Source organism: Euleptes europaea, chromosome 3 (assembly GCF_029931775.1).
Source record: "Euleptes europaea isolate rEulEur1 chromosome 3, rEulEur1.hap1, whole genome shotgun sequence".
Taxonomy (NCBI): domain Eukaryota; kingdom Metazoa; phylum Chordata; class Lepidosauria; order Squamata; family Sphaerodactylidae; genus Euleptes; species Euleptes europaea.
The window spans coordinates 40,569,401-40,594,290 of NC_079314.1; the positions used below are offsets into that span (position 1 = coordinate 40,569,401).

Consider the following 24,890-nt stretch of genomic DNA (forward strand, 5'->3'; position numbering starts at 1 on the left):
AAGGCAAGTTATCAATAAAGTAAATAAATCAATAAAAAGATTGCTGGTGGTTCCGATCTATGTCACTGCCAGGGCGACTTTGAGGCCTGCCCATTTCTTCGCTTGTGCTCTGTGACCTTTTTCGACAATACTTCTGGGTATGTTTTGTCTGCAGTTGCTATTACACAAGCTGCCAAAGCTATTCTGGTGGTTTGGCAGGGAAGCTGCATATTTATCAAGATTCATGCAATTCTGATACTATTACAATGAATGTTGAAATAGTCAAGCAGGGAGTTCTACATAGTTATTAGAGCCGAATATGTAGCTCTCATTTCAGAATATTCTACCAATACACTTTGACAATGTTGTCTTTAAATAGATATATTGATCAGGCAATGCCAGGCTCCCGGACCTCAGCAGTGTGCTCCACAGATTGCTTGCCTGTGCACAAAGGGGGCAGCTCCTGGCATAGTTTGTGGTGCTTGTTCATGGGTGAGCATTGAGGCTGTAAATCCATCAGGAAAGATGAAGGCCTACTCAAAATTAATCTCTCACCAGGAAAGGTCACTTCCGAACCCACTGAAAAAATATTGGTCATTTTAGAACTAATACCACATGGCTGTAGTTCAAAATTTCTATTATGGCAAAAAAAAAAAGTGTGCAGGATGAACAGGCTTTTGAATATAGATAGAAAATACACAATAGGAGAAGCAGGTGTTTCATAGTGCAAAAAAAAAAAAAGAGTACACAATCACCTCACACAAATATTTTACAAAACTACAACTTTACAAAAAAAGCCAGGTTTATTTAATACACTGTAAAAAGCCTTATATAAATCATCATAATGCTTTCTATTGTCACTTTTCCCAACCCACAACTACTGAATCACTCTATTAGAGAAAGAAAGAGAAAAAGTTGCCATTTCAGTTCTTAAAATGAACTTCTGAAATGCATTCAACATCAAAGAAGGTCAGGGTACGGTGCTCATATGTTCATAAAGATCAGAATGATTCTGAAGCACTGATTATATACTGGGGAAAGCTTTGTATGTCTGGGAGAGAGAAAAATAACCCAAGAGCAAAACCAGAAGCCCACCATAAAGCATCCTTTAAGGGATGCAGACTCGAAGTCTTAAATTCCAGGCCAAGGCCAAATTTTTAACCTCTCTAGCATACAGATCAGCATCCAGGAACTGCAGGGCCAAAGCTAGCCCTGGTTGTCAGCCCAGCCACAAGGGGAGAGGACGCAGAGGGATGGCTCCAGTGATTTGAAAACTGTTCACTCTGGGGAGTGGTAGCCCAGCCTGTCCTATCCTGCGCCGCCCCTTTCCTTGCTGATCAGTGCAAGTAATGTGTTAGCCAATTTACAAAACTGAAATAAAAGCGTGGCTTCAACAATGGGTCCAATTAGGGTGTACAGCCTCTTGCAATCAGTCCTCACTTTTAATCTTAAATGAACACAACCATCTTCTCTCGCACATTAAATTGTGGAAATCCCTGCCTTAGGATGTGGTGATGGCTGCCAACTTGGAAGGCTTTAAGAGGAGAGTGGACATGTTCATGGAGGAGAGGGCTATTCAAGGTTGCTAGTAAAAATGGATACTAGTCATGATGTATACCTATTCTCTCCAGGATCAGAAGAGCATGCCTATTATATTAGGTGCTGTGGAACACAGGCTGGACAATACTGCTGCAGTTGTCTTGTCTTGTTTGTAGGCTTCCTAGAAGCACCTGGTTGGCCATTGTGTGAACAGACTGCTGGACCTTGGTCTGATCCAGCATGGCCTTTCTTATGTTCACATGGTATCTAGAGACTGTGGTTTTCAGTAATCAACAAGTAAAATAAAATTGACCTATCCCTCTAGCAAGACAAATTAACAGTGCAGTTGCTATGGTAATGTTTGCAATCCTGGTTGATTATACTTCCTTTCACAGCTAAAACTGCCCGTTATTTGCTTCTTGTACAGCTCTCCTGGGATTGTCCCACTTGGGAGATTGCACATGGAGGTGTGCGTATTTGAATGCTCCTGAACATCGAAAACTCATGCCTGTGGAAAGCTGGCATGTTAAGGAAAAGATTTCTAACTCTGCTCCCTCCCCAAATGCTGTGAGTAGTCTAGCAGCCCATTCCTGAGCCTTTGGCCACCAGGGACAGTGCGGCCAAGGTGCCATCACGGTGCCTCCAAAGCCGTTCCCCAGCCAACAAAAAAGCTTTTTAAAGCCTTTTAAATGTTTTTAGGTTTGAAAATGGGGCATTTTGCCCCACCGAAAACAGCAAGGCTGAGCCAGCAAAAAGCTGGCACAGCAATGCTGTTGTTGTCGATGGCGTACCTGGGGTGAAAGGGGTCAGGAACCTGCCTACTGGCAGGGAACGCCCCCAGGGATGCCATGGCAGCACAGGGAAGCAGCACGATCGGCCCAACACCAGCATCCCTGCCTCTCGCGGCGGCGCAAGCAGCCCAGGCACCGGCACAAGCAGCCCGGACGCCGGCATGGGCACCTGTGGTCCTCATGAACTCTTTCTGGCCAAGAGCTCAGGAATGGGCTGTAAGTGCAGAAATTATCTCTTTAAATTAGAGCATGCCACGCATTCTGAAGTGGCACGCTGTACTACATGATACTTCTGATTGTGTAACTCAGCTCAAAGCCATGGCAACCTAAAACACCCTCCACATCCAGGAAGATCTGACATCTAACATACTCCACCATAAACTGGTATCCGTCTCTAGGATTTCTGCTCAGAAGAATTAACTCATTTGTTAAGCAAATATGTGCAAAGGTTTTCATCATTCTTAACACCTATTTTGAAAATAAGCGAATCACATACACTTCTAGAAAACAGAACTGCATAAATTTGCAATCAAGCCATTTCAGGATCTTTGGTGCTCAGAGGAGAATAAAATGGCACAGTGACAAACCACCCCACAAAAAAATATAGGAGGAAAAACGAGCAAATTATTTTAAAAAACAAACAACTGATATGCTCTCATTCATTTTTAAAAGCATCTTTCCCTGCTTCTTACGAGGAATGGCACTGTCCCTGCTCCCCCCACCCTTCTCTAGAAGTTCCCCACTATCAGTCTGGAAGTTTTACTTAGAATTAAGTTGTCTGATTTGACGACAGTGCCATTTTATTCTCTGAAAATAAAGAATTACAACTCTCTCAACAGAAGTTTATTATGCTAAAGGTACTGTCTGTCAGATCCCCTCTGCACATCAGCCAGAACGCTATTTGCCTCCCTGAAGTACTACTCCTCTTTCGTGTCCTAACAAGGGATAACGTGCTCTGCCCTCAAGTGTAAGCCATGAAGCACAGAGAAAAGAAACCTTTCAAACGACTTATTTGAACCAGTATCGTTTTTCTTCAAAACAATTATTCCAGGACAACTTCTCTCGTCGCCACACTTCATCTGTTGGGCAGATTCTTTCCTACGACATTACAAGAAAGTGGCTGGTGGTTTTTATACTGCATATCTAAACCCACACCCAGGACAACAGTTAAGACACACACGATGGGCAACTTTACTAGGGAACCGCCAGTGATGCTTCTTGCGTGTGCAATACGATTTCAACCTCTGGGTCGATTAGACATACGACAGTACCAACAAAGCCACAGTACAAACAGAGGCACAATTGACCTTTATACACTCACAGGCAGTGCAGATACAAAGAGAATTCCATTCCTTTTATTCCAGTACCTTTGTTATAATAAAGTTAACAAAAATATTTACTATTAAAAAAAGGGGGACGTGGGGGAGAAGAAGCCTGCTGGCACTGCCAACTAATTCTCGTCGTAGTCTTAGAAATCCTAATCCGGTAGGATTTCCTAATGTCTCCGCAAAGTCTATGTGCATCAGACAGTCTGTGTGGACATTTCAGTGTATCGATCTAGGCCAAGCAGATCTTGGGAATGCAGCAGCTACCTGAGTTCTTATTCGTGAGGGGGTGTTATCCTCCCCCCTGCTACGGTTCACAACTTCCCTGCTTTCATGTAGGAAGGGATGGAGCCGCGTTGAGTGAGCCCTTCAAATCTCTTGTAGGTATAATTGAGAAAAACCCAGTCTTTGGACTTGTAGTCAGGTTCTGTGGTGTTTGGCACTAGAAGACAAAAACAAAAGGAATTAATATATGTGTGTGTGTTACAAAGGTGCCAGCAATCGCAGGGTAACACCAAAATATCAAAACTCAATCACCCGTGCCATATGAGCACATAACAAAGTTTGTCTGGGATCCAGAGGTGAACAAAACACACAAACTAAACCCACAGAGGCAAGGAACACTAGACTGCACACAATATCATCTTTTTCAACCATATTGTCCTCATCCCATCCTTCCCACTATACATATTACCTCTTTATTGCATTGTGCCGCTAAGGCATATCACCTGCTTTCCTTCCCTGAGCCAATAGGAAAGCAAGAAACAGTTGATATCTGGGGCAAACACATTTGTCAGCAGAAGAGGATGGGTAAGCAGCCCTCCTTTACACTGAACAACACGTTTCTAACTAGGCCATTCCATGAATCAGCACCCCTTATATCTCAAATCGTTCCACTTGGTTCTCTGCAAGCTCATCAGGTACCTGTTGCACCATGTCCCCCCCCCCCTTTTGGGACACCTATATTTTATGCATTCTTCTATATGGTTCCCTAGGCCTGGGAGCAACTTCATTTTCCCTAGCCATCTCCTGTTCCTCCTCTCCCTTACAAAAAACAGAATTTGTTCCCAAAACAGTTCTTTCCAAGAACAAACATTGCTTCACTTTTTCTACAATGCCTCCTTGCAGTAAAACTCTCCTGCTCCCATTCCAGGCTAACCAAACTGGGGCACAAGCTCTCTGGGCATAAAAATTGTGCCACTTCAGGGCATATTTTAGCACACTCCTGGAAAATGCAATTCTTGTGAGGTCACTAAAGACTTGACTAGTTAACTTAGATCAGGGACCTCCAACCTTTCTGAGCCTGCAGGCTCCTTTGGAATTCTGACACACAGTAGCGGGGGGGGGGGCACAACCACAACACAGCTGCCACAAGAGGCGGAGCCAAACACAAAATGTCAGGAAGTGAAATTATGCATAACTCTAACAGCAACTCTTCAAAATTTCAGGCAGAAGCCATTTTTAACCAGATAAGTTTAAAATAATATGTTCATTTTTAAAAAGTATCTTCTTGCATACACACAGCTTACCTTCAGAAATACAGTGAAGATCCTTGTACTGTGGTGGCAGCTGCTGCCAAAGCAGCTTTTAAAACCTGCATGGCTAATCAAATCTCCAATGGCCAATCAAAAGCTCTGCTGGGCAAAAGCCCCACGTGGCCTTACCCCCCTTTCTACAAAAACTGGGCGGGCTCCACGAGAGGGGTCAGCAGGTGTCACAGAACCCACAGGCATTCCACTAGGGACCCGACTTAGATCAATATGGGACTCCCAGCTTCCTTCACCTGCAGCTGTGTTCTTTGGCCCTTCTGTCTCCTAGCTGTCCTTCTCGGACTCCTCCTTCCCTCCATCTCCTTGTCCTCTCCTTCCTCTAGGATGCTCTCTTTCTCTTCTCCTATGCCCCTCTGGTTTTTTTCTCCCACTCCTCTGTCCCTGGCTTCTCCCTTCCTCTAGGGGCCCTTTTGCTTCACTGCCCCTCTGAACAGCTTGGCTAATGATGGGCAGAGATCCTTCTGTTTACACAGCCACTCTAGAAAGTCATGACCGTTCAGCCAATTGCAGCCACCAGCACCACTCTCCATATTGCTTTACGACAGAGATCATTTTGACGCACGCAGCATTTAGAATTAGGCTGTTTCAAGGCATAAAGATACAGTAGGTGCCACTGAAATGCGCATTGGGAGATTCATGATCTTTTCTCACTAGGCATATGTGTGGCAGGGAGCAGAGGCTGGTCTGCCGAACTGGAAAGTCATCAGGATGATTAGGACACAAGTTGTGATCACAGCTTTCTCCCATAAATAGACATCCTCTCTCACCTGGCTGTAAAATATCAGATTCTGGGAATTCATCGAAATTTGAAGTGTCATCAATGCTTTTAATTTCTATAGGGATCGCAGCTGGCCTCTCTCTACAGAAAAAGAAAAACAGAAGAGGAGTGGTCAGCCTAACCAATGTCATTAACCACTGAACAGCATGGTTTAATCTTGCAGTACTGGCATATTTAAGAGTTGTGCTGTACATGGCTTGGCCATTGGTGGCCAATTATAGAAGAGTCCCCATGCCTCTGCTATTCCTTTTGGAGGATGTACTTGCAAAACATGATCAGAGGGGTCTGTGAGAAGTTTCAAGTGATCCGGGATGGACTCGGATAGCTTTGCATGGCTCTTTACCCTTTCCTTTCCCCACCACATGCCTCCTCTTTTACATGAGAACACAAGAACATAAGAAAGGCCCTGCTGGATCAGGCCAAGGCCCATCAAGTCCAGCAGTCTATTCACACAGTGGCCAACCAGGTGTCTCTAGGAAGCCACAAACAAGACGACTGCAGCAGCACCATCCTGCCTGTTTTCCACCACACCCAAAATAATAGGCATGCTCCTCTGATACTAGAAAGAATAGATATGCAGGATGACTAGTATCCATTCTAACTAATAGCCATGAATACCCCTTTCCTCCATGAATATGTCCACTCCCCTCTTAAAGCCCTCCAAGCTGGCAGCCATCACCACATCCTGGGGCGGGGAGTTCCACAATTTAACTACGCGTTGTGTGAAAAAATACTTCCTTTTATCTGTTTTGAATCTCTCACCCTCCAGCTTTAGCAGATGACCCCGTGTTCTAGTATTATGGGAAAGGGAGCTTCTTCTACCCACAATCTCAATGGCATTGAGGAAACAATTCTTTTCTGCTCAACAAGGAGGCTTCCTCAGAAAGAGAATGCCTTACTCCAATGGAGCAAAGCTCCATTACTTACTGGAAGCCTGTTGTCATGTCCAACCCTCAATGCCTTCCATTTCCCTGGTAGCAACCAAGAAAAGATGGATATTCCCTTTGCTCTGCTGACAGCGACTGTAGACAGAAACTACTGTTTAGGGCAAGCCACCCTGCCAAAGAAGGTATACTATCCTGGTGGAGCCCAAAATTCAATCAGGGACTGACTGGATTATTCTGCCTCTTTCCATCATCCTTCTGATGTGGTCTGGAATTTGCACAGGACTCGATAAGATCAGCTCAGCCTTAGATTAGGCAGAAGGCTGCTTCAGCTCACTGACCTCAGGACAGAATAGTCCATGCTACACATTAATTCATGGAAACCTGAGATGGGATTACAAACAGGGTGAGTTTCACTTTCTCACAATAACAGATTCAGCGGGGGGAAAGCCAACAGGCCCATTCACACAAGCAAGTGTGGAGGTACACAGATAATGCAATGATTTGCCCAAGAAGCCCTGAAACTCTCCCAGCTTTCTAGTGAGGCTCCCAAGATCAGGGAGAAATAAACTCTGAGGTTTCCCACAAACCACACAAATCTTTCATCACCTATACCTGATATGTCCCCAGTCAACGCCTTCAAAAAATGGATGTGTCTTAATTTCCTCCACTCCATTACTACCAATCCTGTTTTCTGCATCATTACAGTATCTAAGAGAGAAGATGAAAAATCGTTATGGTCATGGTGAATAACAGTGAAAGGTAGATAAGGATGTTTCCTGTACAAAACATTCCTCTCAAATAAGTGACAAAAAATAGACCACTATTTGGACTTCCACTAGGGATGCTGAGCTGAGCACCACGTCTCTTGGGGGCTCCCAAGGGAACCAAGATTCGTTCGAATCTGGGGTGTAATCCTGCACCCCTACCCGATCCTAAATAGTGGATTGGGAAACAGGACTTCCCCTGCTGCCCACGAAGTGAAGTTTGACCCCCAGTTTTGCTGAGAGAGCCATCGGACGACTCTCGGAATCCTGGATGAGGTCCCACCTGGCCTGAGGGGAAACCATTGCCGCGAACGTCTCTCTGGAATTAGGCTCAGCTCTCCCCTACCTATTACCATCTAAGCAACGATACATAAGCAAGAATACCTACTCTTCTAAAATCTAAGTAACAAGAACTCTTTTGTTTTACCTGGAATTGGAAGTCCCGAAGGAGTGGAAAAAATATCTATAGAATCCGTATCTCCCCATCTGAGGTTTGGATGACTCTTTGACATTTAAAAACACTGGATAAGCCGGCAGGATCTTAATCAAATTGATCGGTGGATAGACATAACAATTGGGACCTTTTGAATGATGTTATAGCCACCAATCAGAAACTCAGAAGTGTAAAGGGGAGGGACGAGCAGATTCCCCCCCCATTTCCGGGAGGAGGCTTTACTGAGGAAACAAATTTTCAAGCCACATCTTATCTGGAAGCATCAGCTATCGTCTGCCATCGCGAGAATACTACGGGATTTGAGATTGGATGTGTGGCATCACTGTGTAACTGGCAAATACTTCCCAAGTTCCTAGGCAAAAGGAAGGAACGGCAGGCGGGCGACCTTATATCCTGTCCCCCGTAACACCACTTTACAACTCACAACGTATACCTGTCCGGATTTTACAAATTAAACCTCAACAAACTATCAGAAGTAGCAACCATGGAAAGTGAGACTAAATTCATGGATCGACTAGTCTCTCTGACAAACAATATCTACAAACTTGTCAATCAGAAACTGGATGTAATTTCGGGAGATCTCAAGGATATAAAAGACCGAATTATGACAATGAGATCAGAGATGAGAGAAGGAAGCTCTCCAAACGACAAACCATTAAAAGAAGAATTAAATTCTGCAAAGGAGATGGAGAGCGATGAAGGACTACCAAAGGATATACATCTGCAAGAAGAAATTGAACCAACCCAATTGACAACCATGGATATGAACGTAAGAGACTTTGACTTTTGTTTTTATGATTTACCTGATGAACTTTTCAAAGTCAACTGGGAGAATTTAAAAGGGCAAAAAGCTGGAAATACTGGGATTTTTCTTCTCGCCTTAGGGATGGAAGAAAATATGCTGCAGATTTACTATCCCCCATCAATTTTCACAGAGGGAATTGCACTAACAACTTCCATGGATACCCTTCGACGTTTAAAGCTATGGGGAAAAAGAGGAAGATGCTGGAAATTTAAGATAAAGTGACTGGGTCAAAGGGTTTAGTCTTTCTTGGGATTTAATTAAAAAGGACTGATTAAATGGCTTGGCTCTGACAAAAACAGAATTATTGGCATTAACATAACATACTTATTAGATATGTGGGAGAAATGGAGGAATGATAATGATATTCATTCTCAAAGGAAGTTAAAAATGATACTTATTATCTAATCCATTTTTTATTATAAAAATAGTGCTTTTTATTTCTGTTCTTTCTTTTTTATTTTTTTCCTTTTTCTTTATTTGAATATAGATAAATGAAATAGCAAATACTTAAAAGTAATGTTAAATAAACAAAATAAATCTTATAAACGTTTGTAACAATATTAGGATTAGAATCTTAAACAAAGGAGATTACAAATAAATGACAAGATTGAGGGAGGTGTAGGGGAAGTCTTTATATTTTATTTTTTATCTATATATGTATGTATTTTCAACAATTATTTATTAGAATTTACTCTCTGTTTACTTATATTGATTGCTGAATACTTTGTCTAATTAGTATAGAAAAATAATAATTTTTTTTAAAAAAAAATAGACCACTATTTCATATTTCAAATATAGAGAAGCATGTTAACTACTCACTTTAGAATTAAGTCCTTGGCTTTTTCTGAAATGGGCACCTCAGGTGGAAATATTAGAGTCTCTTTCCAATTCATAACTTTCCTATAAGTTTCTTGTGGCGTTTCAGAGCAGAATGGGGGATACCCTGAGGAAATGTTTTAAAAAACAATACAAATTGTTAGAAGCTTCAGACGGTGTTACAACAATTGACTCTCACAAGAGCCATCAACACAAAAAGAGTTCAGCGCCATAGCTACTGGTCAGAGAATGGTGCTAAGAATTCTTCTTACCTATTAGCATTTCATACATAATTACTCCCAAAGACCACCAGTCACATAACTTGTTGTATCCTGTCTGCATGAAAACTTCTGGAGCAATGTAATCTGGGGTCCCAACGGTAGAATATGCCTGAAAACAAGAAGGTAGGCAAGATATTTAGCCAACATCTAAATGGACTGGGATAGTCTTCAGAAAAAAACAGTTTCTGTAAATTCCCTCACCATCCCACTACAACCTTCCTAACATACTGCTTGGCAGGGAGGGAGGTATGTGAAGCATGCATTTTCCGCAACAGGTTTTTGTGTTGTGCTGAAAATTTCTCCACAAAGAGAACTCAGACATTTAGTGTAGCTCTCCCAAAGGTACGTACCAGCTGTCTCCTATTCTTTTTCCATGTTTCTGCTTTTCTCTTAGAGTTCATGTTCTGAAATGCTGGTGCACAATGTAAAACAAAAGGCATTAATACAGATTTGCTGAGGAACACAGGACACTTTCAACCAATGGCCCGTTCCAATGTCACCCTTTGCCTCACGGGAGTCACTGTGGCATAGCACAGTCTGTTCCAGTGGCATGTACCCATGCGCACCATATTTGTATAAAGGGGATAACACTGTTAACTTCCCAGATGACTGCCACAACATGGGCATGAGAAATAACTATCATCTTCTGTCACCTTCCCCACAACCAAACCATCACAACTGCGTACACACACCCTTATCAGGGCAGTGGAGGAACAGACCACCCTGAAGCGGCTCCATGCTACAAAGGTAACATTAGAAAAGGATGGAGAACACAAATGACTTGCCAAACACTGAAAAGAGTTAACTCCACATTTTCATTAATGTTAACACTCCTATACTAAAAGCCAGCAGCCACACTTGGGCTTTAAAATAAACAGTTCAGCTGTCTGGATATAGAATCATAGGGTTGGAAGTGGCCATATAGGCCATCTAGTTCAACCCCCTGCTCAAGGCAGGATCAGCCTAGAGCATCCCTGACGAGTGCTTGTCCAGCCTCTGCTTAAAGACTGCCAGTGAGGGGGAGCTGATTCCACTGATGAACAACTCTTACTATAAAACATTTTCCCCCCTAATATCCAGTCGGTCCCTTTCCACTCGCAATTTAAACCCATTATTGTGAGTCCTATCCTCTGCTGCCATGTGCTGCAGTAGTCTTTGGAAGAGGGGAATGGGGTGCTCAGTCATATGTTCTGATGAGCTGATGGGGCCTAGGCTGGCTTTACTCTCACCCACACATCCTTGGACAAGGGGACAATCAAGCGGCTGTTCCTCCCAATGATCCCCGGCTGTGGCGGAGGTTTCCTCAAGGAGCCTTGAGCCACCTTCTCCAGCATAAGCTGGCCTTGTTCCACAAGTCAAAGGTGGCCAGTGCCAGTTCCTGGCTGCTTTTGAAACCTGGCTGCAATTGAGGAGGACGAGTTAACAGCTAAAGCGGGAAACGTGTCACTTCCTGTATGGTCTGGGTTGGTCAGTGCCTTGATGGCAGACTTCTTAAGTCCCATGATGGAAGGAGAAATGGGGGCAGGGAAGAGGTAAAAGCAGTAAATAAATACAACTGCTAAATTGAAGTTCACTTGCAGACATGTTGGGGAACAGTGAGCCTTTGCCATTGGTTAGTAAAAACAAAGCATAGACAGGCTTAAAGTATTAATTAATGTATTGACTTATTGCTTTTGCAATCCAGCTCTGCTATATTTGAAGATGATCTTCCACTTGTAATTTAAAATTACAAGCTCGTATGCTAATTTTGTGCCTGCGCAATTTGTGTTAAGACATTCCAAAAAAGCATTTGCTGAGTCGGCCTATGTCTCTCAACCGAGGAAACTGACTTGAGATTTTTTTAAAAACCTCAATTTCTAATGAGTTAGAATGTGAGCAATGAGCATGGGTGGGAATTTCGTAAGCACCCCAAGGACTGGGCATGCATCGTGTAAGTGCACACTTTTAAAACAGCCAAGTCAGGAATCTGATTGTTTGGGGAAAAGCCCCCCTCCCACCTGCCATACTGATATGAGGCATTACGACATCCTATATACGTGGAGGAAACGACAGCACTGCATGGTTGCCTAGGCAACATGCTGCCTCCCCCCCCACTGTCATTCCCAAGTAGCAGTGTGAACCTGTGCACCTGCAAAAAGTCAATCAATTTAGAACGTCCAATAAAAGCCAAGCGCTCCACCAGCTCTCCTCTTACAGGTACGGTTTGCAATATATGAACCATTTCTTTTTTCTTTCTCTACTCCTTTGACCTACAGATCTTGAGTAGTATCAATCGATCCCAACTAGGAATAAAAGGAAGAAAGGAAGAATTCAAGCCAGAGAGAGCAGGCTATACATATTAGGGATGCCTTGTCACAACCTGTCCAAACTCTCATGGCCTGAACAAAGGAATTTAGCTAAGAAAAGAATACTTGCTGGCCTAGAAGCCATTAAAATTTAGTAACTAAAATATCTAGGGGAAGTTCCTTTCACTGGCACATAAGTGACTCAATCCATTTCTACGTGAATCACTTGCTATTTTAACTAAGGGGAGTCCAACTACCACGACTGAAGACTGTGGGGAAGCCCACAAGTCAGCTACTTAACTCTACCGTTGAGGAAAATAAAAAAAGAAACCTGGCCCCATACTCTGACTGTGCACTTGTAGTTTCCCCAATGCTGCCAGGAAATATCCTATGGGGAGGTTACATCTGCTGAGCAGGAAACAAGCACAGCTTGCTTCTCACAGTACAGGGTCACCCTGTGTCATCCCATTTTGCTGCTTTAACTCCCCTTCCAGTGGCAAAAGGATTACAAAAGACTGAACTTCAAGATGTTGGGGAGGCGGGGATCCAAGATCTGATTTGTGAAGCAGCACACCAGACATCAATGCCGACCCCCCCCCCGCTCCCCATGGGGTGCCAGTTCCCTGAAGCCAAGACCCCTTCAACAGCACAGCAGAAGCCCTGCCATCATCACTAGAAGGACCGGGGTGTGGGGAGATGCTTAGCATTCATGATATTTTCACAGGTCCCATTTTGTAGTCTATTATGGGGGAAAGTTCCTTAAATTATTATTTTTCTTCTGTATTTGGTTTCAGGACACAGTAATGAACTACAGCTACCAATGGAGGTTCTCTCTTCAGCCGACTGACAGCAATTCCAATGGCACAATGTCCTCTTGAGCAGAGAAGACGCAAGGATGGGAATTACAGTGCCCTCTTCTCCATCTTACAGGGTCACTCTGGGTTGGTTCCCATCCCAACAGGCATTCCAACAAAATCACAAACAATGCAGCAGGCCTAGCATACAAGACCTACAAATCAAGGCTGCCAAGGTAGCACGGGATGAGCTAACACTTACAGAAATCACTGGGCGGATTATGGGTAAGGTTTCTGTAGAATTCAGTTCTGTGAGCTTTCTTTAGACCTGTGCATAGTCCAAAATCAGACAGTTTTACATGACCCTACAGAGAGAAAACATGAGTTGACCTTAGGTACTGAACAAGCAGCAATTCTTGTATTTCTTTTTTTAATGTATTTCAATCTTACACATAACTTGCAACAGAACTAGATTGGCTTAAAAGGAAGCCTGATTTTCACCCAACAGGCTAATCTTCGCCTATGGTGAATAAGCCACTATTTACCATTCAATACAAGGGGGGGAATACATGTACTTGGAAGGAGGGGGAAAAAACTTATCTAATTGTGCTTCCGTTCACGAAGGAGGCTCCAACAAAGCGTCTAAAGTGCTTCTATTTTTTTCTGTAAAGTGCTTCTACAGCATACACATGGAGGCTCTGAGCAGACAATACTGACCCTGATGAACCAAGGGTCTGATTCAGCTTCATGTGTTCCATGTGTTCATGTGAATCTGAGGGTTTAGCCCTTATGTCTGAACTAGGCCTGCACATCCAGTAGAATATTTTGACTTTTTTTTCCTTTCAACATCTGACACCTACCCCAGGCCAGACAACAACAGATCTGCATCACTTTTATACTTGCAGCAGTAACTGCCCAGGCTTCTGGATCTGCAAGTGACAACACCTACTATAAAGGCAACCGCTGGCACTGATTAAACCCTATGGCATATATAACAATATTGCAAATGAGGAAGAGTATTTTATTGTTCAAGTAAAAAAAAAAATCCCGATGAGTTTCACAATGAAGCAAATTATTAATATATCTCAGGGTTTGTCTCACAAAGTAACTACTAGTGTTCTTCCATTCTCACTGAAGGACTAGCAGCTGCAAAACACTGGGAAGTTAAAACCCCATTTCATACCTTTGCATCCAACAGTAGGTTATCTGGCTTAATGTCTCTGTGAATGAAGCCCAGCTGATGAATGGCATCAATGGTCAGCACAGTTTCAGAGATGTAAAACTGCGTTTCCTCCTCTGATAAGGTATCCTTTTTCATAAGCAAAGTCATCATATCCCCTGAATGAAAAAGAAAGGGACGTTTAATGTGGCCAGGAGCAGTTAAAATTCAGCAGACTGAAAAGGGCAGTATGGGGCTAGGATGGCTCATCAAAATAAAGGCTGATAAGGTCCTTCCATTACAGTGGGGGGGGGACCCTTTCTGTAAACTCATCTAACATCATAAGATATACCCTTCTGGGTCAACTAATGAGGGTCTATCTAGTACAGCATCCTGTTTCTCCCAGCAGCCAACCAGTTGCTCTGGAGGGCCAACAAGCAGGGCATTGAGGCCGAAGCCCTCCCCTGCTACTGCCTCCCAGCACTGGTATGCAGAAGATTGCTGCCTCTGTTGATGGAGGCTCCCTCCAGTCATACTGGCTGGTTGCCACTGATGGACCTCTCCTCCATGAATGTATCTACCCCTTTAAAAGCTGTACAGTTTTCCTTCTACCCAGTCTCTTCCACTTCCTAGACAGCAATGTATGCTGTAGTCAAGGACTGTGCAAACATAACCTTTCCTGTTCTTAAGTTATAGTTAAGGGATGAGGCGTGAACACTCCCCCCAGGTCCAGCTCAGACATATATATCAGCTTCAACTAAACTAGGACAAACTGTTTGTTTACCTCCAGGCAGAAATTCCATTATCAGGTAAAGATTACGCTTGTCCTGAAAACTATAAAACATCTTCACCACCCAGGCACCATCTGCTTCAACTAGGATATCTCTTTCCGCTCGTATATGAGCCACCTACAGGAAAAGTGTTGATCAACAAAATGGAAGACTCACGTTAATCAGAAGGGCTTACTACTGAACTACCTTCCTGCAGAATCTATTGGCCTACTTTTGTGCATGTTGAAGGTATCCACTACAAACTTTTAAAGCTTGATGCTGTACAGAGATGTAACCAGACATGCACATTTCTTTCCCCAAACAGACAAGTGATTTGCTGTTCTTGGGAGGCAGCCAGAGGACGCTGAGTATGCTGAAGACTCACTGACCAAACCTGACAAGTGGGTTCTGGCCCTCAAAAGTTTTAGCCACAATAAATTCATTTGTTTTTAAGGTGCCATTCTGGCTGTAGCAGACAGATGTAACTGGAATTTTAGCAGTTAAATCTGTGCCTTAGAAATTGTATTTTAGTGGGATTTCAGCACACAGGCTCTCCACTGACCCCCCTTCTATGCAATACATGCTAATGAATTCCACATACAGTCAAATCCACACAATCTGTTGATGTGATAGTTTTCTGACAAACTCTATCACTCTAAAATATACCTCCGTTAAAGGTGATTTTGCACCACCAAGCAATCCTGTGATAAGATGCAGCTATCATGTGGTATATATGTTCATGATAATCTATTCGAAACCATTCAAGAATCAAGGCCACATGGTTCTTAGCTCTGCTGTAAAATGCCAGCTCTGAATCCCACTACATGCTCAAGAGGATTTCTACAATTGGCTTTCACGGTACATCAGAACACAAGCAGCACTAGCCACTACTGCCACATGTGGGACTTTCTCCAAATGCACCAGGACACTGGGAGGCTCTGCTATTCAGATTTTGGAGGGGAGGGTCATTCTGGGTCTGCAAACGATGGCGTGATAGAATTTCTGTGGGTAGAACTTCACACGCTGTGCCAGCACAGAGCTGAGCTCAAGTCATACAATCATTTTCACATTAATCAATGTGATTTCACGAATCCCAATGAATTTATAAATAAAAATCCACTTTAATTTGGAGCCCAATCTGTCCCACCGCACAAGAACAGGAAGTACTAGTTCACACGACACTGTGTGTGGTGAAGTGCCGTCAAGTCACAGCCGACTTATGGCGACCCCTTTTTGGGGTTTTCATGGCAAGAGACTAACAGAGGTGGTTTGCCAGTGCCTTCCTCTGGACAGTAACCCTGGACTTCCTTGGTGGTCTCCTATCCAAATACTAACCAGGGCTGACCCTGCTTAGCTTCTGAGATCTGACGAGATCAGACTAGCCTGGGCCATCCAGGTCAGGGCATCACACGACACTACACAGTCTGAAGAGTCTCTGTGTTCCTTAAAAACGTCTACTAAAGAACTGAGCCTCCAGCTTTCCTCTAACCCTTTTCTCAACATTTCCTGATCAACTGAGCCATGGGCCTATCACGCTGAACATCTTTCATAAACTAGTACATTCACCTCACAGTAACCACCCAGCCCTGCCAGTAATAGAAAGTAATATACGGTACTGGCAACTGATGGGCTACAAGAAGAATGAGGGACTGCGAACCAGGCGACGGGGTCCTTCTGACACAATGAAGTACAGTACAACATTCACTCACAGCTACTTATAAAGTGACAAAACATAGACCAAGCACATACTTGCTCTTTCTCCAGCATATCAGCTTTTCTTAGTATCTTCATTGCATAAATATGACCCGTATCTTTCTTCTGAACGAGACGCACCTAGGGATTTAAAATAATAATAATAATTTTAAACACCCATAATGGAAGCAGGGTTTTTAGCAAGTGGTTCAATGCTCTGGAAGAAAATGCAATGGGATGATGCTTCAGAAGCTATTTCAGAACCTAGGAAAGGAAAAGGATAACTGGCACTGTCAATATGGATGACAGACCCTAGCTAAGAGAGCAAAAAGTACCACCAACGTCTACTCTGGGTAAGAGAGAAGCCTCCAAGTGAATCTGAACCTTTAAATCTAAGTATTTATAGGAGCGGCTAAGTATATACAGGATATAGGAGCGGCTGTGTGTGTAAAGTGTCTTTAGGTTGCAGCCTACTTATGGCAACCCTGTAGGATTTTCAATGCAAGAGACGTTCGGAGGTGGTTTGCCATTGCCTGCCTCCGCTTAACCACCCCGGTATTCCTTGGTGGTCTCCCACCCAAATACTAACCAGGGCTGACCCTGCTTAGCTTCTGAGATCTGACAAGATCAGGCTATCCTGGACCATCCAGATCAGGAGTCCACATAGATCTTCCTATACTTACAAAAGAGATAATTTGAAAATCCTGGGGAAAATATAAAAAATGTAGAACTCTCATAGAGTGTGTGAGACTTCAACAAGGTAGACCTGGGTTTAAATCCTCACTTCATTGTGAAGCTCTTTAAGGACCTGGGCCAGTCACTCCCTCCCTCTAAGCCTAACCTACCTCACAGGATAGTTTGAGGGGAAAAACAGGGGGAGGAGATCATGTATACCATGCTGAGCTTCTTCAACGAAGGGCAGGGGGGAAATCAAAATGGAACACCTTTGCAGGCATTTTCATCTGAAATATTAAGCAATGTGCTATAGATGGTTATAATTCTGAAAGAAAGATATTTTGAAATGGAACCCTAGGGACCCTGAACTGAGTGGAAAAGCAGCATAGACGTGTTTTAAATAAATAAATAATGCAACTGTTCAGAAAAAGCACGTATGACAAACCTCTCCAAATGCACCTCTTCCAATAACTTTCAGAGATTCAAAGTCATCCAGGCCTAGCCTAGTCCTTTTCAGCCGCAGGAATTCAGTTTCTTTTCGGGCATGCTGAGACCGCCGCAGCTTTTTCTGAAGGAAAGAAGTATGTATTAGACAACTTAAAATAACCGCAACACTTAAAAAGTGAACAGTATGAACGTATAATCTGTTTCTAACACTGCAATCATGACGTCAAGCATTCAACAGTATGGGACACATAACTTTCTCTAGAAGACAAATTGCTCACCCCCAAATGGTGAAGGCACTCCATGGCTTCTTGGTGGTTAGAGAAGCTGACCGTGCTAGTTATTCTAACAAAGTTCTAGTGGACTGTTTGCATAGAGAATGCATTTGACACAGGACCTCCCAGATCTCTCTCTCTCTCTCTCAGCCCAAGCCCCTCCCTTCTTCAGCAGAGAAAGGATGAACAATTGGTATTTAACATTCAGTAGGCTATCAACTATGAGACAAGACGATAAATAATATTGTACACTTTTGCGCATGAAAATGTCCTGAGGCACTCTGAAATGTAGCCACCATCTCTAAAAAGAAAATAGGAACAATCATTTTTATTCTTGTGGTTTAAAGCCACAAGATGGCACTATACACCCACTTCTGCCCAGTGCATGAGCACCCACCTTTCACATATTTCCAGCCTCATGACATGTGAGGCGATGTTGTGAAACAACCACAAAAAGTCAACTTAATGGCAAGAAAACTACTTTCCTGATCACTTACGACAACTCTCATCTTATTGTAAGGGAGAACTAGATCACTGCTTGCATTCAGCAAGCTCTGAGAAAGATGGTAAAATATTTTAAAAGCAGAGGGGAGAAGACAGAACTGTACAATAGCAGTAACCTATAATCTTAAAGGAAGCATATTCCACACGCGTATCTTCTTTTCCTATTTTCCAAGACTGTGCGGCAAACCTTTGGCACAGGGCCACAAGCTGATCAATGAGATCATGCCATCCCAGTGTGCGCTGTGGTCCCTATGCACCCCTGTAAACTTTTAGGGTGATTCTGCTTTGTCCAGTGATCCAAAGAGCAAGTATCAGCACAGCACAGGGGCAGGCCTGCAGACAGGCCCCAAAGTTCCCTCCTGCTCCTCCTGTTTCTATCCGGGAGCGATACTAACTCACAGTGCTTGTGCCATTTTGTGGCTCTCATGCTCTGGACTGCATTTTAAAGTGTAACGAAAAGACAAACGATAACAGAAACCATAATGCCGTGGAATGAGGCTGTAACGGAGGGCCATCCGTTAACTGCTACCCTGTTGGAATGCTAACAAGTACATACAAGGAAATCATAACTGAGTTAATTAATATTAACTGATTACACCTGCATTACAGAACTACAACTGATGACTTCCTCCTACCATCCTTAAGCAATACTGAGACTCGCACTATTCATGAAATGCCTTTTGGCACTTATAGTGGAATCATATATCACAAGATAACTTGGGCCCTCACTGTAAACCTAGTAGTGCCAGAGGGAAGGGAGACAAGGAGTGTACCCGCCAGCCACTGCCCCCCATTCAGGATACCTTGGAGTCCCAAGGTATCCTGAAAGAAAGGCACTTTTTAGAGTGCTTTTCTGTATCATCATCAGGAATCTATATCGATATATATGCAGAACTGTTCCCCATAAGCTCCCTTCTGCCTCACTGAAACTTGGGTGAGGAAGAGACCTTTACACCTGAAAAGCTCTCCCTGAGTCACTCAGCTCCCCAAGCAGCCTCCTCTTCCCTCTTTGCAAAGATTTTGATTTTTCATAATTCTCCCTCCAGCATGGGTCTGGCTCTCCCCTTCTCCCCCTCCCTTTTTGGAGGAAGACCCTTTCCGGGCAAACAGAGGGCTTCCACCAGGGTTCACCATCATCTATCACAGCAACTACTCAAATCACCTTGTAAGTAGTTGGAAGCTGGTCAGCTTAGGGTGATGGGGGGGGGGGGAAGGGTAGGGGCAACTTTTCATAGAGTTAATTATTTTAGAATGTATTGTTTGGAAGATTTAATAAGAAGTTATTTATTGCATTTAGAGACACTGATTTTTATTAGCTGCCTTTTGAATCAAGATTTTAAAATATGAACATCTATTCTAGCAATACTTGATTTGATAATTTAGAAGTCTACAACAGAGACTAAACTGTGTACAATTATCATCTTAAAAGATTAACAATTATTGCCACTATATAAAAAAGGAAGATTCCGGAGGCGGGGGGCAATGTTATTTCTTGATGTTCAAAAAACATCCAACACAGATTAATGGATAACTTATAACATGGATAGATACACCAATCCTACAGTTACAGTCTTTATAAACTGTTACCCGAGTGAGAATTGATTTGGATATAATAATAAGACAGGGGTGTTACACACTAAATAGAACCAGTGGCAATAGTCATTAGATAGGATGTAAATATTAAAGGGATAAAAATTGGAAATTATATGCAAGTGACCCTGAAAGATGTATATATTAAGCTTACAGTGCTATGGCAAATTTTTAGCTTACTATTGAGATACAAAGTTAATTTTAAAAAAATCAGAATGGTTAAAAATCAATATGACTATACAAACAAAAACTAGTATATCAGCAGCACTTTTGTAATATTCCATGGAAAGTATCAATGTAAATACCTGGGAATATGGATCAGGGAAAATGTGGAGAAAACAGCTGAAACCAATCATAAAAAGTTATATGAAGAAATCACTACAAGTTTGAAGGCATAATCTAAATTGAAACTAAAGTGCACAGGCAGAATTTCTATCACAGAAGTGAATATATTACTCAGAACATTCTTATTGATTAACATCCTTTCTAATTCCATTCTGGAGAGGAGGCAAAAAGCATGCACTGAGGTTCTAAGAGGGAGGGTTTCTTCATTAGCATGGTTTAGAAATATGAAAGAAGGAAGTGTCGGATTTCCTAACTTTTTTTCTACTAAGAGGATTGCTGGCTGCCTGATATAAGAAATGGGATAATATTTGATGGATATTATTCATTATTACAGGAGACTATTCCAAGATCCTCTTTTGCATCATGACTTGGGTAATTACAGGATGATATGAATCCACGTACTAATCTAGTTTTTGCAAATTGGGAAAAAACCCATAAACCTAGGTTAAGCTATAGATTTTATTCACTTATGGTGAGGTATAACGTGCAAATTATTTTAGAAATATCAAGCAATATGGAAAATTGGGGGATGTAATTTCTATAATATTAATTGGAACAAGATAGCATCCTACATACCGGCAAATAAAGCCTTAGATATATAAACTCATTCTGAAATTCAAAACAGAGGCTCCCTACAACAAGACAAGCTTCTTCAGATATGTGAGGAGCAAATGCAAGGTAAAAGAGGTGACAGGCCCACTGTTGGGTGAAAATGGAGCACCTCTGACAGAGGGCAGAGAGAAAGCAGAAAGGCTCAGTGCCTATTTTTCTACAGTTTTTTTCCCTGAAGAAGAGAACAGGTTCAGGTAGAGAAGGTAGTAGGCAAGGCACAGCATCTGGGCTGCCCGTTGACATGGACAGAGTGGTTGTTGAAAAGCACCTGGCTGCACTGGATGAGTACAAATCCCCTGGGCCAGATAGCATGCACCCGAGAGTGCTAAAAAAACTTTATAGAGAGCTTTTAGATCCTTTGTCCATCATCTTCCAGACCTCTTGGAGGATGGGAGATGTGTCCTCCTCCATTCTAGTGGCACATGTTGTCCCAATTTTCAAAAAAGGGAGGAGGGATGAACCAGGAAAAGTATAGGCCAGTCAGTTCGACCTCTGTCCTAGGGAAGATACTGGAGCAGATTTTAAGGGATCAATCTGCGAGCAACTGAAGGACAATTTTGTAAGTCAGCACGGACTTGTCGCCAAAAGGTTCTGCCATACCAACTTTGTTTCCTTCTTTGATTGAGTGACGAGCTTACTGGATCGAGGGAATGCTGTCGATGTTGTTTAACTGGATTATAATAAAGATTTTGACAGGGTTCTCCATGATGTTCTGATGGGTAAGCTGCAGGACTGTGGACTGGACTCTAGGATAGTTAGGTGAACAGGTAACTGGTTGGAGAACCACACTCAAAGAGTAGTTGTTAATGACATTTCATTTGAATGGAGGGAGGTGACCAGTGGGGTGCCACAGGGCTCTGTTCTGGGCCCAGTACTTGCCAATATTTTTATAAATGATCAGGATGAGGGGGTGGAGGGACTACTCATTAAATTTGCAGATGACATCAAATTGGGAGAAGCAGTGAACACACAAGAAGATACAGAGAGAATTCAATGAGATCTGAACATACTGGAAAAGTGGGCAGATGTGAACAAGATGCAGTTCAACAAGGACAAGTGCAAAGTTCTACATCTGGGTAACAAAAATGAGAAGCGCACATACTGGATGGGGGATACACTTCAGGGTAGCAGTGTGTGTGAACAAGATCTTGGGGTACGGGAGGACCATAAGTTAAATATGAGTAGCCAGTATGATGCAGTGACAAAAAAGGCTAATGCAATCTTGGAGTGTATCAACAGAGACATCACATCCAAATCGCTAAATGTCATAGTTCTGCTGTACAATGCATTGGTCAGGCCACACCTGGAGTACTGTGTGCAGTTCTGGAGGCATCACTTCAAAAAGGATGTAGACAGAATGGAGCAGGTACAGAGGACAGAGACGAGGATGTTCAGGGGCCTGGAAACCAAGCCCTATGCAGAAAGGCTGAGGGATTTGTGAATGTTCAGTCTGGAGAAGAGAGGTTGAAGGGGGACTTGATTGCTCTCTTTAAGTATTTAAGGGGCTGTCACTTAGAGGAGAGCAGGGAGCTGTTCCTGTTGGCAGCAGAGGATAGGGCTCTCAATAATGGGTTCAAATTACAGGCGGAAGGTAGCGTCTGGATATTCGGATATTAGCTACTTTTATTTTTTCCTGTACCTCAGATAGCAAAAATTAAACATACATGTGCTATAGCCGCAACTCTCTCTCAAGTATTGGGTATACTTACAATTTTTCTTACAGAAAATGTATTTATACTCTGCAACTCCACAAATATGCCAAATAGTACAATTCGATATGCTAATTAAGTTACAAATAATGCAATTTAATGTTAAGTCACTAAACGACATTTAGATTTGATAGGAAAGTATGGCAAAAAATTAATCCCCCCCCCCATATCATTTCCCCCCAGAAAAAAACAGGGAAAGGGGCTTCAAAATGTCTAGAAATTTTACTCTAACAATCCCACTTCACAAAAGAGATTGGAGTTATTTTGTACATTCAGGCTAAACGACATCATGCACCATTTTGCACTGTTGAGTTTTGCTGGAATCTGCAATTTAAAGAATTAATCACATCACATTTATGGATTTCCCACCACCAATCTTGGCCAATCAACGTAAAATAATTCCACTTTAACCACATTTGTATTACCTCTTCATCGGCCAAGCCTTCTTCCTCCATAGCTACTTCCAGTTTCTTTTGCCTAAATTGGTGCACACACAGAGAGAAAAAAATCACAAATTACACATGGCTAAGAGGGCGTGGCTCAGTGGTAGCGCATCTGCTTGGCATGCAGAAGGTCCCAGATTTAATCCCCGACATCTCCAGTTAAAAAGAGTAAGTGAGCTGAAAGACCTCTACCTGAGACCCTGGAGAGCTGTTGCCAGTTTGAGTATACAATACTGATCTTGATGGACTAAGGCCATGATTTAATATAAGTCAGCTTCATGTGTTCATACATATACACCAAAACAAAACCCTAACCAACCTTACTCTACAATAAGGAATTTTTCTCACTTTACCCATTAGTAAGAGGAGTTGGCCCCTGAACTGGATGGCCCAGGCTAGCCTGATCTTGTCAGATCTCAGAAGCTAAGTAGGGTCGGTCCTGGCTAGTTCTTGGATGGAAGACCACCAAGGAATACCAGAGTTAATTTTGCTGGTTATCCAGTTCTTGGTTAAGTCAAAAGACATTCCTGGTTAAAAGCAATCCGCTATGCAGGATTGTGTACACTTTCAAGGCTCCCACCACCCCAAGCACAAATGTGTATATACGTTATACGGAAATTGTCAGGGGAAAAAAAAAACCCCAGCACACTACCTGGTTTCTCTCTCCTCGTGTTGTAGAATTAGGTTACTATAAAAATTCTCCAGCGTGAGCTTAGCTACCGTCACCCTTTCCCGGGTGTGGTTGCTCATGGGGAAGGATGCTTGAGTCCCTGCAGTCATTGCCATAGTAACATGAACTGAAACAGAACACAGAAAATAATTATTACTCAATGGAATAACATATTTTTGCTTTCCCCACCCTCCCCAAAGCCAAGAAAGAGAAAATAAACTTTTCTTTCTACAAAAGGGAAAAAAATTGTGATACAGAACTTGATACACTCTAAAGAATCTACACAACTAAAGTGGAGTAGAATCACTGGTTTATCTAAAATGTAAATTCACTTTCTATGAGAAAGATGTCCTAATCTGGTTAGTCCAGGCTAGCCTGATCTCATAAAATCTCAGAAGCTAAGCAGGGTTGGCTCTGGTCAGTATTTGGGTGGGAGACCACCAAGGAATACCAGGGTTGCTATGCAGAGGCAGGCAATGGCAGACCACCTCTGAATGTCTCTTGCTTTGAAAACCCTACAGAGTCGCCATAAGTAGGCTGAAACTTGATTGAGAGAGAGAGAGTGCACGAGAGAGTGCGCGTGTGTGAGAGAGAATGAACCATTTCTCATTTATTGCAAGAAAAAAAGATTATGAAGAAATATTATCAACATATACATATTTAACATCATATCACTAAGCCCTGGAACACTAATATAGAATCAAAAGTCTAAGTGCAACGTTCCAGCGACTCGCATGTAGAGACAAAGAGACCTATTATAATAACCAGTGTAAAGAAATAGAAGAGAACAATAAAAAAGGAAGAACAAGAGATCGGTTCCACAAGATCCAAGAAATCAAAGGGAAATTTAAAGCACAGTTAGGCATGCTGAATGATCTGCATGGAAATACATTAACTGAACTGGACAAAATAAAGAAAAGGTGGGAACAATACACTGAAAAACTATACAGAAGA

General features: G+C 42.6%; 1 protein-coding gene across 1 annotated transcript; it reads right to left on the reverse strand.

Moving 5' to 3' along the window:
- Positions 1 to 3,644: 3,644 nt before the first annotated feature.
- On the reverse strand, positions 3,645 to 24,064 carry STK38L (serine/threonine kinase 38 like). The gene is made up of 13 exons (XM_056847171.1): positions 23,919 to 24,064; positions 23,249 to 23,300; positions 17,790 to 17,912; positions 16,727 to 16,810; positions 14,992 to 15,115; positions 14,232 to 14,386; positions 13,311 to 13,413; positions 10,320 to 10,381; positions 9,961 to 10,078; positions 9,692 to 9,815; positions 7,462 to 7,557; positions 5,952 to 6,043; positions 3,645 to 4,076 (listed from the first exon to the last, which is right to left on the reverse strand). The coding sequence occupies exons 1-13, from the start codon at positions 24,050 to 24,052 to the stop codon at positions 3,949 to 3,951; spliced, it is 1,395 nt and encodes a 464-aa protein (XP_056703149.1). The 5' UTR covers positions 24,053 to 24,064; the 3' UTR covers positions 3,645 to 3,948.
- Positions 24,065 to 24,890: the final 826 nt, after the last annotated feature.